This window comes from Tursiops truncatus, chromosome 1, assembly GCF_011762595.2.
Source record: "Tursiops truncatus isolate mTurTru1 chromosome 1, mTurTru1.mat.Y, whole genome shotgun sequence".
NCBI classification, from domain to species: domain Eukaryota; kingdom Metazoa; phylum Chordata; class Mammalia; order Artiodactyla; family Delphinidae; genus Tursiops; species Tursiops truncatus.
Window position 1 is genome coordinate 95,626,555 of NC_047034.1, and position 12,848 is coordinate 95,639,402.

At 38.1% G+C, this 12,848-nt stretch overlaps 1 protein-coding gene across 4 annotated transcripts in view; it reads right to left on the bottom strand.

Moving 5' to 3' along the window:
• CDC14A (cell division cycle 14A) overlaps positions 1-12,848 on the bottom strand; it is a 184,429-nt gene that overhangs the window by 95,175 nt on the left and 76,406 nt on the right. For all 4 annotated transcript variants that reach the window (XM_073810345.1, XM_019920029.3, XM_073810342.1 and 1 more), the window contains 2 exons: positions 3,088-3,154; positions 12-74 (listed from right to left, as the gene is read on the bottom strand). In XM_073810345.1, the coding sequence (XP_073666446.1) occupies positions 12-74; positions 3,088-3,154 (130 nt within the window). The remainder of the gene's footprint in view (positions 1-11; positions 75-3,087; positions 3,155-12,848) is intronic.

A 12,848-nucleotide genomic window follows, 5' to 3' on the forward strand; every position in this document is an offset into this window, starting at 1 on the left:
AGTGTACAAACCTCATAATGTTCATATTCATCCACATCAAAGGTCTCAAAGTCAAAAAATCCATGTTGTAATCCCTAAAATAAGAATTTGAATTAGTTTTTGCATGTGAAATTGGTAACGACTTCTAGCCGTTTCTGGAATTCCTGCTCACAAATGATCCTGCCTGATCTGAAGGAGAAAGCTTGAAACCTTTATTTGTAATGCATACCAAGCAATCATCTAACATCTAATTTTGCTTTGAGATTTTCTTGCCAGTGGGACTAAACACTTAGAAAAACATGAAAATATGTCCCACAAAATATGTCTCTTAAGGTCTAATATACATTAGTTTTGTATGTAAAATTACTTATGTATATCAAATGGAACATACTAGCAAATGTATAGTTAAAACCTATTGGGAACTATGCAATTAATTTATACCTAACTATGACAGAGTATATAATAGTGATTAAATTTTCAGTTAGAAGAAAAAACAATTATTCTTAGGTTTTATTTTCCTTTTATCATTAGTGAAATACTTAGTAAAAAGAGCATTTTAGGCCCTTATTTGTTCCTAAAACTCTACATTAAGAGAATTTGTTTTATGGTGATTGTTTCTGACAGAGTAAAAATGTACTTGACTACTCTTACAATTTAGAAGGAAGAACTGATCTGTTTAACAACATGAAGAAAAATTTCATACTCCTTTTTGTAACCAATGACTTAGAACTAAAAACTATCTGGCTTACTCAGATAAAATATTTTGAAGAGGACAGTCTTTTTTTTTGTATGTCATGAAGCTATACAGATTACCATAGAATACCAAACCACAGTTACTTTTGAAAGTTACATGATCAAGTCATTAAAAATAGAAGAAACTGTTAAGCCAAGTTTAGTACATCTATCTTTGAAAATACCTTAGAGGCCAGTGTTTTCCAAAATGTAGAACATGGACCACCTGCACTTAAGGTTATTTATATTTAAAATCCAGACCGTTAGGCCCCATCCCAGAACTATGAAATCAGGTTCTTTGGGGGTGGGATCATCATTTTTAAAATGCCTTGCTAGGTGATTCTTATAAATTCTGACAACACTGATTTAGACAACCTCTACAGGATAAGCAGAACAAGCTATTTAAATTATTCCACATTGAAACAAAGACGCTTACTTCAGCCATATGTACTATTTCAGAGAAAATGGTGAGAATATAATGCCCTGAAGTATAACTTTCCTTCCTCTTTTTTTAAATGGGTTTGTGTTTGTGTATGCCTCTGTGTGTGGTTCACACATATATAACTGATGCTTATAATGACGCTGATACATCAAAATCAGAAAGATATGCTTCTTACAAAGGGAAAAATGTGGCCATAGTCTGTCTACCTTCTTAGGAGGTATGGTGCTCATTGCCACAAAAATAGCCCAGCACACGATGCTTTATAGAAGAATGTACAGAGGGAAAGTGTGTCCCAGTTGCTTAAAGACATGTTGAACAATCTATCAGATCCTCTAAAATCTCATCTTCATTTGGGTAAAATAAACCCAGCATTTGATGAAACAAGAAATTTACAGAAGACCTTAATGAACAAAGTCGTGCCTTTCCTTTGTAACAGGAAGGATGTCATAAATGTCTATATCAAGTTACCAGTTACCATAATAACAGGCAAGGATATTCCAGTGTGAACTCTTTTTCAATTTCATAAGTTTTATAAAAGAAACAGCCTGTACCAGATGGCAGGATAGGCAAAATAATAATAATGTAACAATAAGTAAATTACTTTTTTAAATGCTACAATTTTAGGTTGTATACTGGGTGATATATCCGGTATACATAAGGGTATACTGGATGTAGAAGGGTTCTTAACTGGTGTTACTGGAAGTGTGTGTTGGTGATATTATTTGCAGGGGATAGGCTAGATTATCTTGATAGTTTTTAAGTGAAAAGAGAACTAAAGTTTTACAGAGTCTACATTCATTTCTAGATGAAATATCAAAGTCAAAAATATACATACAGAAAACAAGTACCATAATTTACCATAGCAATTTTCTCAAATTAAAACAGGCCAAAGCAATGTTATATTACATCAGAGAAAAGAAACTAGAACAAGACTCACTACTGATACTATATTTACAGTCCACGATGACCCTTGCCAATGGGTTCTGAAACACGTACATTCCTGACTCATAAGTCACGACTATATGTTCTAGATGGAATGATGTACCTTGAACCTTCATTAGAATTCACAGTATAGCATGCATGACTTCTCAGCTTGTAAATCAATGTTTCTAAAACATGCTCCGAAGTTCTCAAAGATCTTTTAGATTAACTTCTCCAAAATATATATAAATAACTAAATAATTATGACTCTAAACTTCAGAGTGCATCAAATCACATGGAGGGATTATACAAACACAGACAGCAGGGCACTACTCCCAGAATTTATGGTTCAATCAGTCTCGGATGAGGTCTGAGAATTTGCATCTCTCCACAAGTCCCCACCATTTGACAACCATTGATTTATGACATACCTGGATAGGATATGAGAAAGAACTCCATATTGATATGGAAATCTGAGTTAGAACGAGCCCTCCTAATAACTCCCTGTGGCCCTGAGAGTGACTTAACCTCGCTGGGGTTGTTTCCTCAACTGTAAAAATGAGATAATAATATCTGACCTGCTTACTACTTCATGTTCATGGGCATGTAATACTATCCAGTTAGAAAAACAATGTGGAAATGTTCTCCACATTAACAGAGGAGACTTAGATAACTTCCTGTCCCTCCCACACGAAGATCTAGCTTGATAATGAAGCTGAGCAGGTGACAAAGCAACATCACAGGCACAGCAGCAGACAGAAGTGATAACACAAATAGTTTAAGTGAGAAAGGGAGACCCCTTCCACTTCTATAAGAAGAGTTATCCCTTGAAACACCACCCCTATTTGCCCTGTGGTCTGTGTATTACAGATCCATCATTGTTTAAGAAGTGGAAAGCTGCCTTCTTATTCCCTCCCCTCTCTTCTCTCCAACAACAAACAAGGATATAGACATAATTCTTTTTTCATATTGTTAAACTACAATGTCGACCACAGCAAGGAGATTGTTATTACCTTTCTGATTCCGTGCAAACAGTCGAGGATGGTGAGATTGTAAGTGCAATTTCCAAAGGAAGCATCCCTGTGAACACAAAAAAACTTAACATTAAAAACATGCATTTAGAACACTCAAATAATAAAATACCAAAGTCAGTTGGAGACATGCTTATTTGGATTCACAGCTGTCAACACGGTAAACTTACGTAACACATCAGATCCTACTAGCTTAACTCCAGAACTTCTGAAATTGCTTTAATCCAACTAGCTGAATTAATAAGAAAGCAGATTTAGGAACCTGAGCTCTGGAATCAGGCTGCCTTCAAATTCCAACACTGCCACAAATTGGCTGGGACCTCAAGCAAGTTATTTTACCTCTATGAGTCTTGGTTTCCTCATCTGTGAAATGAAGGTACTGATAGCTGCTACTGTTCACAGGATTGTTGTCAGATTACATTTAAAAAATATAAAGTCCTTCCTATAGTGCCTAGCACAAAGGAAACAATAAATATTATGACTATTCTTATTATTAACAGTGAGTATTTCATTAACGAAAACATGCATCATCATGAGAAGTATTCAGACAGAGAAACAACCATCTGTCAGGAATATGGCAAATCCTAGCGTAAAAATTTAAATGGGACAATGCATGCAGGTCAACAGAACCTGGCAGTTGTTTTCATGGATTATATGCCACTACCTCCATTTTGCCCCCCGCCCGACCCTCATTCCCCCACTCCCCCCACAAAAAAAAATGCCAAGGAAAATGCTTCCAAACAATCTCCTCTCAGGATCCAGGAGAGCTTCTAATGCACCATGAAGTGTTCTGTGAAAAGGAGTGGAGACCTACTGCACCGAAAACTGAGTGCTTCATCCTTTATTTAAATTTTTAGAGCAACTTAGCAGGCCTGCTTTAGGCAACATAAAACTGAAGTATCAAGTTCAGGTCAGTTAGCAAGAACTGGCACTGGAGCTTTAACACTAACAATGTTCCAAGGTGTCCAAGGCAAGAAACTTGACCTCAAGGCTCTCAGTCGCTCTTCCCAGCCCCCACTGCTGACCTGAAGGAATAGAGCTGTCAGGCACCTGCCAATCACAAAGTCAAATGTACCACACAGAGTTGGTCCAAGGTGGGGAGGAAGGGGGCAGCCACAGAAGATGATCCATGAGGAGAAAATGACCCTTAAAGGCTTTAACACATAATTAACATAAAACTGAATCTTGTATCACAACCATCTAAGGTAACTTGAAACTATGGCTGCTAAGCCACGAATTTAAATGCAATGTCAACATCACTGAGTTTCAGCATCCTGATAACCTAATTTAAAAATAGTAGGTTAGCAAAGCAGCCTAACAGAAATGTTTAAGTCCTGAAACATCAACGTTAACCTATGTTAAGGAAGGGTTATTCTAGATATTTAATCGTGATTTCAAGAGTTCTTTTTTTAATGCCATCTGAACTCATGGGTCAGTGAAAAACAAATAACCCCATTTCAAATATCTTGTAAAGATATAAGCCATATATTAAGAAGCAAATTTTAAGGGATTAAACCAGAGAAAGGAGTAGCTGGGGATCTAAGACAAAATACTAGTTTATATAAATAACCACACATTCCTTTGTAGGAACTTGTCTTTTTAGGACAAGAGTTCAGAATCTTTTGTGTGTCATGGACCCCCCTTCAGCAGGACCCCCCCTTCATCATTCTGATGAAGCCTGTGAATGTCTATTCTCAGAATGTTTTTAAAGGCATAAAATAAAATACATAGAAATAACAGAACACTAATGCAATTAAATGTAAAGTCATCAAAATGTAACAAATTTATAATACCATACTTTATTGTTAATATTGATATATAACAAGATCTAGTAGCAAGTCTGATAACAACTATAATTTTAAAGAAGAAATGAACATAAATATCTTAAGATATATGCAACAACTGCAATGGGATATAAAAATGCAGTTTCTATTGTGAAAAAGTCACTTATATTGCTAATACTACTATAGTTTATTTCCAACATTTAGAATTGGATGCAATCTTATAACTTACATGGCTAGTGAAAATAAAGATATTTTTGTGGGCTTCCCTGGTGGCGCAGTGGTTGGGAGTCCGCCTGCCGATGCAGGGGACACAGGTTCGTGGGAAGATCCCACGTGCCGCGGAGCAGCTGGGCCCGTGAGCCACGGCCGCTGAGCCTGCGCGTCCGGAGCCTGTGCTCCGCGGTGGGGAGGGGCCGCGGTGGTGAGAGGCCCGCGTACCGCAAAAAAATAAAAATAAAAAGAATCTGCCTGCCAATGCAGAGGACACGGCTTCAGGCCCTGGTATGGGAAGATCCCACAGGCTGCGGAGCAACTAGGCCCGTGAGCAACTAGGCCCGGGAGCAACTAAGCCCGTGAGCCCCAGCCACTGAGCCTACGCACCTAGAGCCTGTGCTCTGCAACAAGAGAGGCCGCGATAGTGAGAGGCCCGCGCACCACGATGAAGGGTGGCCCCCGCTGGCCGCAACTAGAGAAAGCCCTCGCACAGAAACGAAGACCCAACACAGCCAAGAATAAATAAATAATTAATTAATTAATTTTTAAAAAAAGATATTTTTGTCATCTGAATTCTCTCTATAGACCCTAGTTTAAAAACTACTGCTTTGGTAGAGAAAAGAAAAACTTAGGGAAAAAACTTATCTGTATTTAAAAAGAGTAAAAGAAATAAGAATTGAAGGTGCTCCTTACTTCCCTCAAGTGTATCTTCCCACCTAGACGCAGCTAAACCGATCCACAAATGTAAGTTATCAGAAAAGCTCCAGATCCAGTCTCTCGTACTGTCTGCAAAGCATGGTGAGATTATCATGATATCTCTTGTCTTAGCATAGCCACAGTTTTTACCAACAACTGAAAAGAGAGCTCTGGTGACTTGGTGATCAAATGTGCAGACCTGAGAGCGAGGGTGCGTTAACAGGCCATCTGACAAAATTAGGATACAAAGCAGTTACAGCAGGCTAGAAAGACAGGCTGACATTCACAAATTGAAATATAATAAGGGATGCAATAAAATTAAGTCACATCCTCAGGACTGGGGAAAGTTGATGACATACCTTTTTCCAACACTTACTCTGCTGGGTAATTTAGATACATTAACACATTTAATCCTCATGAAGGCAACAGGTTCCCAAAACCTGCCCTCATAACTACGCAAGAGAGAAATGGCTTATTAGTGGTACCTGGCTCATACATAGTCAAAGGAAAGTAACCATAAAAGTGAAGGGACACAAAAACATGTTACATATTCTCTGGGGAAAAAAAAGGGAGAAAGATAAAGGTGGCAGAGTAAATCCATGTTATCTACAAAAACCCCACTAAAAAGAGAATTTTAAAAGGCTTTTTTAAATGGAATCCAACAAGGTCAGGGAGAATGAGAACAGACAACAGCAATAAAATTCTGAAAGCTGGAAGTCAGATACATGAGTGATAATAAATTAGAAGACCAAGAAAACTGAATACTAAGGTGACAGGGGAAAAATCAGAGCATCAACCCAATTAATACCAGATAATTCGCAAAAGGCTCAGGAAGTGGCAGCACTGGGTTCTTCTGGAAATAAGAATGAAGGAAATGACTATGATAAGTTTGAAAGTAGTTTAAGAAGCTGAAAAATTTTACTCTATAAAAGCAATATTATCTCCTACTTTATAAATAAATCTTACCTGTTGAGTCTCCTCAACCACCCAATGTAGTTAGAACCATCTAAAAATAAAATGGTTGGTCCTGGAAGGCAGCAAGCTAACCTGCCCCACACGACGTTCAAGTTTGAATTGGCAGATGGCTTGCAAGAAATATTTTTCACCTACATTGTTATAGGAAATGGAGGTGAAGATTAGGAAAACGCCAGGCTCTATTAAACTCAAAAGTCCTTTCCTACCCTGAAACTGCATCATTATTCAACACAGTGGATGATTTCTTTCCTCTCCGTATCTCTCTCTTGGATCCTTCCCAATAGCAGTCAAACATTTTCAAGTCCCTACCATCTTTAAAAGAAAAAAAATATCTGAAATTTTCTTAACTTCAGCCACCACCCTCTCTTTGGCCTCCTCTTTAAAACAGGGCTTCTCTGAAAAACTATTCATCTTCCTGCCCCCACTTTCTCTTCTCTCACATCTTAACCTCCTCTGTTCTGCTTCCACCCTCATCCATGCCATGAACATTTCTCACTAAGGTCACCAATGACCTCCATATGGCTAAGCCCAGGGGACTTTTTTTTTAATTGAGATAAAATTCACCATTTTAGCCTTTCTAAAATGTACAATTCAGTGATTTTTAATGTATTCATAATGCTGTGATTTTTAGTATAGTCACAATGCACACCACTAATTCGAAACCATTTTACCACCAGAAAGAAACTCTATACCCATTTGCAGTAACTCCTCATTCATTCCCCGTCCCCACTCCAACCCTGGCGATCACTAATCTACTTTCTGTCTCTAAATTTGCTTATTCTAAGTTCAGGGAACATTCTGCAAGCATCATTTTATTTACTCGGTCAAGAACAAGTAATTCCCTCTGAATATTCTCTTCACTGTTCCTGGATTTTGCTTTGACCTCTCTAAACACTACTCCTTCCCAATCTCCTCTGCAAAGTCATCCTTCACCTCCCAGTCTCTTCAAGATTCAATTCCAGACTCAAATTCTCCGCACTCCATGCTCTCTTCCGAGACCAGGTGCTCTCAAACTTTAGCATTCATCAGCATCAGCATCACCGAGATGGCTTCTTAAAACACAGAATGCTGGGCTCCACCCGAGTTTCTGATTCAGTAGGTATGGAACGGGGTCTGAGAATCTGCATTTCTAACAAGTTTCCAGGTGGTATCAGTGCTGCTGGTAGGAGGGACCACATTTTGAAAATCCCTGCCCTACACAATCTCATCTATGTAAGGTACCATCTATCTGCCAATAACCCTCAAATTTATCTCCCTAGCACAAAGTCCTTAAAACTCCAAGGCAGGATAGCCAACCACATACATGACATTTCCATTTGGGTGTCTTAAGGCATCTCAAACTCATTGTGGAAGAAGAATCTCTTGAATCTGCCCCTACCTCAAAACAACAACAATAATCTGATCCTCCAACCCTCTGTAACTTGGTAAAAGACACAGCTTCTACAATCACTCAAGCTACAGCCCAGAAGTCCTTCTGTCTCTCTCATTTCCCGTACCCTACTGCACCGTGCCCCACTGTGTTTCCCTCCTAAACATCTTGTGAACGCATTTACTTCTCCTCGGTTCTGCTGCCTCTCACGTAGCACCTCTCCACACACTACAAGAGCCTCCCCACATCCACCCCTCGCCTTTCTAATCAGTTCTCTTCACTGCAGCCAGAGTGATTTCTTTAAAAGGCAAGTCTGATCCAGCCACTCTTCTGCTGTAGCCCTTCTCTGATTCCCACTGCTCTCTCGAGGGAAGGTTCAAATCCTAAAGTGGATGCAAGGCCTGTGGTATCTGGCCCTGCCCGCCTCTCCAGTCTCCTCCTCACATCGTGCTCCCTCACTCTCTGTGCCCATCACAACCCCCTTCCCTGAGCTCCCCAGAGGGGCACTCTGAACCTTTGCTCCCCTGGTCACATGTTCTCCAATCGCCTTGCCTAGGTCACCCTACTCACCCTTCAGATCCCAGCTCAAAGATGACTTGTCTCAGGGAAAATCCTCCAACCCCACTCCGGCTAGATCAGGTCCCCATTGTTTTCCACTGGACTTAACTACAGTTTGACATTATATCATGATGTGCTTATCTGATTCCCTGACTCTCTCTCTACAATAGTCCCTAAGAAGACGGGATCTGTATGTTTTTTTACTCACCATTGTCTCTTTAGTACCTAATACAGTGCCTGGCATGAAATAGATAGTCAATAAATGTTTGTCAATAAACGTTTAAATTAAGTAAAGGAACTTGGGAGATCATCCCAAGAAAATGTTCGATGATCTCCTATGGCCACTTTTGTTAACTCGAGAGCCTGACACCTCCATCCTCACTAGCAAGAAGAGCTTTCTTTGCATTAACCCCAAATCCCTTCTGTCCATTTAAGATCATTTCTTTCTGTTCTCTTTGCCAAAGAGTATTAACTGAATAAAGCTAAAAAGCAGTGACACTCAAAGTAGTTTTCTCTTTCTTTGGCAAGTGGTATTAAACACACTTTTATTTTAACCCAGACACTTTAGAGAGGCTACACAGAGCTTTCAGGATTTAAATCACTATACCAATGTGCTACAAAGTTTTATACTCCCACAGTTTTTATTGCAGTTTTGGTTCCCAATTGTTTATTTAACTCCTGGTTTGCTTTTTTACTCATTCATCCATGCATTCATTTATATTTATTGAGCCAAATAGTTACTGAGCTGAATAAGAGGACATGTATTTTTCCACCTCCCTCATAAAGGACCACTGAAATCCCATAGACGTCAATTGAGGGAAAACGCTTGCACATCCTGTGCTGCCTGGGAAAACTACAGCTCTAACACTTATATACCATGACAGTTTTACCATATATTGCATTACTCTCTTAAACAGGTAAACACAAGGCTGCTCTTCGTTCAGGACATAAGGTAATAATACCCCAAACACCCAGGATTTCTAATCATTCATCCCTGCTGAAGAATACATCATGTGTCTCTAATCCCCAATACAGAAGACTAATGTTACAACCAACAACTATCTAGAGACATCCAAATACAAATTTAGCTCAACCTCATGCTTGACCATCCAAATTCTATCCATCCCAGCAATTCTATCTTTCTAAATGTGATTTCTGGCATAACAGTCAACTGAACCATAAAACTATTATGAAGTGGTTATAAAAATCACTGGCAGTCAATAAATATTTGTTGAATGAAATACTGAATTATGAATATTTTATAGGTGAAGCAATTGGGATTTTTGTTTATTTTTACATTTATTTTGCAGAGAAGCAGTAGAAGAAAAATTAAATTTAAGAAAACTAGAATCACCATCCACAAAGAGATACAAAGAGAAAGGGCTTGATTCCCTATTGTACTAAAGCTGTCTTTCTACAGGCTCTCAAGAGTCAACTGTTAGATATTCAAAAATTCTGAGAGCCCAAATCAGCATTGGAGGGAAAATTTACACCACACAAATCAGCAAATGCTCTTTAATTACAGAGACGGTTTAACAACACACCACTGTTTGCAACCTACGAATCTAAGAAATCACTCAGAATGAAGCAACCCTGTAAATGTTAATAATGAGCAGATGAAACCAGAGATGAAAGAACATATTTACACAAAACAATAAGAAAGCATTTCTATTAATGAAGTTGTTTGAAATGAAGAATAAATGAAAAACAGAGTCACAGTGTTTACAATGTGGAGACTACATTAAAGAATAAAACAGAGCTATAGTAAATGGACTGAGAAATAACAGAAATGACTATGATTTACACATCTTGATTCTGATTCTCTGTAAATTCTCCAGATAGCAAGTAGTTACGAGGCAAGCAAATATCTGCAGAGCAATGGGTTAGAAAGGATCTCAAAGGTCATCTGAGCACCCTTCCAATCACTGAACTGAATCCCATCTACACAACCAGCACAAGATCAAGAGCTTCCTAAGGACAGGGAATGTGCCCTTTATGTTGTATGCCCAGAATCTAGTACAGTGTTGGGCACATTACTCTCTTGTAGCTGTTGAATGAATGAATGAATGAATGAATAACCATTACAAGGAGACCATTCAACATATGCCTGAACAACTCTAAGTGGCTGGGAACTATGGACATTTCAAAGCAAAAATTATATAAAAAATCTGTAATCGTAAACTGTGTACAATCACAAAAATGTAATCTAGATCACTGCTTTCCAATGGAAATATAATGAAAGCCACAAAAGAGAGCCACATGTGTAATTTTAATTTTTTTCATAACCATATTAAAATAAAAAGAAATAAATAATATTAATTTTAATAATATATTTTGTTTAATCCAATATATCTGAAATATTTCAGCATGTAATCAACACAACTATAAATAAGATATTTTACTTTTCTTATACTAAACCTTTGAAATCCAATGTGTATTTTATAGGCTTGTAGTCTATTTCAGTTTGGACTAAACAAATTGCAAGTGCTGAATAGCACATGTAGGTGATAGCTACTGTACTAGACAATTCAGCCCTAATTTGTATGGATACTTGGGAATTAGACAATGTCCAAAAATACTTTACACAATTGTCCAAATTACATCTGGTTTCCAGTCTCTGAACACATCCACGATATATGTGCACCAGCTCCAGGGAAAAGAGCAAGCCAATGGTTTATATTATCTAGACCTACAAGATAAAAAGGTATTTGCTAAGAATTAGTGGGGAGAACGAAGCTATTTCCCACTTAGAAAAGAACAAAAATCAAATGGCTTCACGGGGCAGAGCCAAAAATTGAACATGACCAGTACCTAACAAAAACACAGGACACAGAATCTCCTGCTTTTCAGATTTAACATAAAGCTATACACTAATCATTTTGCTCATCTAAAGAAACAGAGATTTGTGAAAATTCATTTCTAAGTCATGGCTTAAAAGGGCATAAGTCAGCAGAATAGAATCCCTAGCAATAACAGATACCAGAAAAACAGGCCAAGGGCTGTGCTCTGGGCCTTTTATCAACACCTGACTATCCCCTATTTAACCACAGTAATTTTGTTTTAAAGATAAAAATAATAGTAAATTATCTTTGACTCCAATATTGAAAATAAGAGCTTCATATACGAGGCATTCAACAAAATAACTATGTTCACCAACATAAATGATTGCAAACTTATTCCAAACCACCTTTATCAACTAAGGCTGGCTATCGGAAAAGTACTGTGAAGAGTACAAAAATTTGGCACTTACCCTTCTACAGAAAGTTTGGTACACTGGTCTGAAACCATAAAAACAGGAAAAACAAAAAAAGTAACCTGAGCCAATTTTCACAACTCAAACCACTGAAGCACTGCCATGTCCCCCCCCCCAAAAAAAGAATAGATATTACTCACTTCCTTCTGCGTATTATTGGGTCCTAGAAACCTTGACAGTTGTTTCTGTCCTCAGATCCTGAATAGTGGTGCTTATTTAACACTTTAACAAGAAAACCGGATAAAGAGTCTGCTTTTCATAGTGGCCTCAGTTATTCAATATGCCCCAGCTGTTGAAAATAGATTCCACAGTTCGGACTGGATAATTTATTTTGTTCTATTTGCAATACCCAGGAAACTGACCCATCCTCACTAATCAAAACTAATGCAGATTCTTTCCCATCACATCAAGCATCAAAAGTAAAGGTTTATTAAAGATCCATGGAGGTAGAAATGACCCCAAAGATCAACACTGAGAAGCAGAGAGTTAGCCATCATAAAGAAAAGTTGAGAATGAAAGTCTTAAGAGAGAATAAAATAAATTTTGTTTCTACATTTTTGATACTCAGGGAAAAAACATGGTAAAGAGAACTTCCCTTTGAAGTACAAAGTTAATGCTAAATAAACTTTAACAAAAATCACAGTATCATATTTAAACTAACAAATATCTGGTTCAACATTTTATGTAAAGAGATACATTTTATAATTGCATCTAACACCTACCCGCACATGTTTACTTTGCTTTAGAAGAAAGAAGGCAGCCTAATGCCAAGTTCTAAGTAGTTGACCCCTCTGGGCCTTTGTTAAGAGACCTGCAGGTTCTGGCATGCCCAGGTGAGATTTCCCATTAAGACTCAGCCCCATTAACACTAGCTCGGCAACCGGGATATCACTAG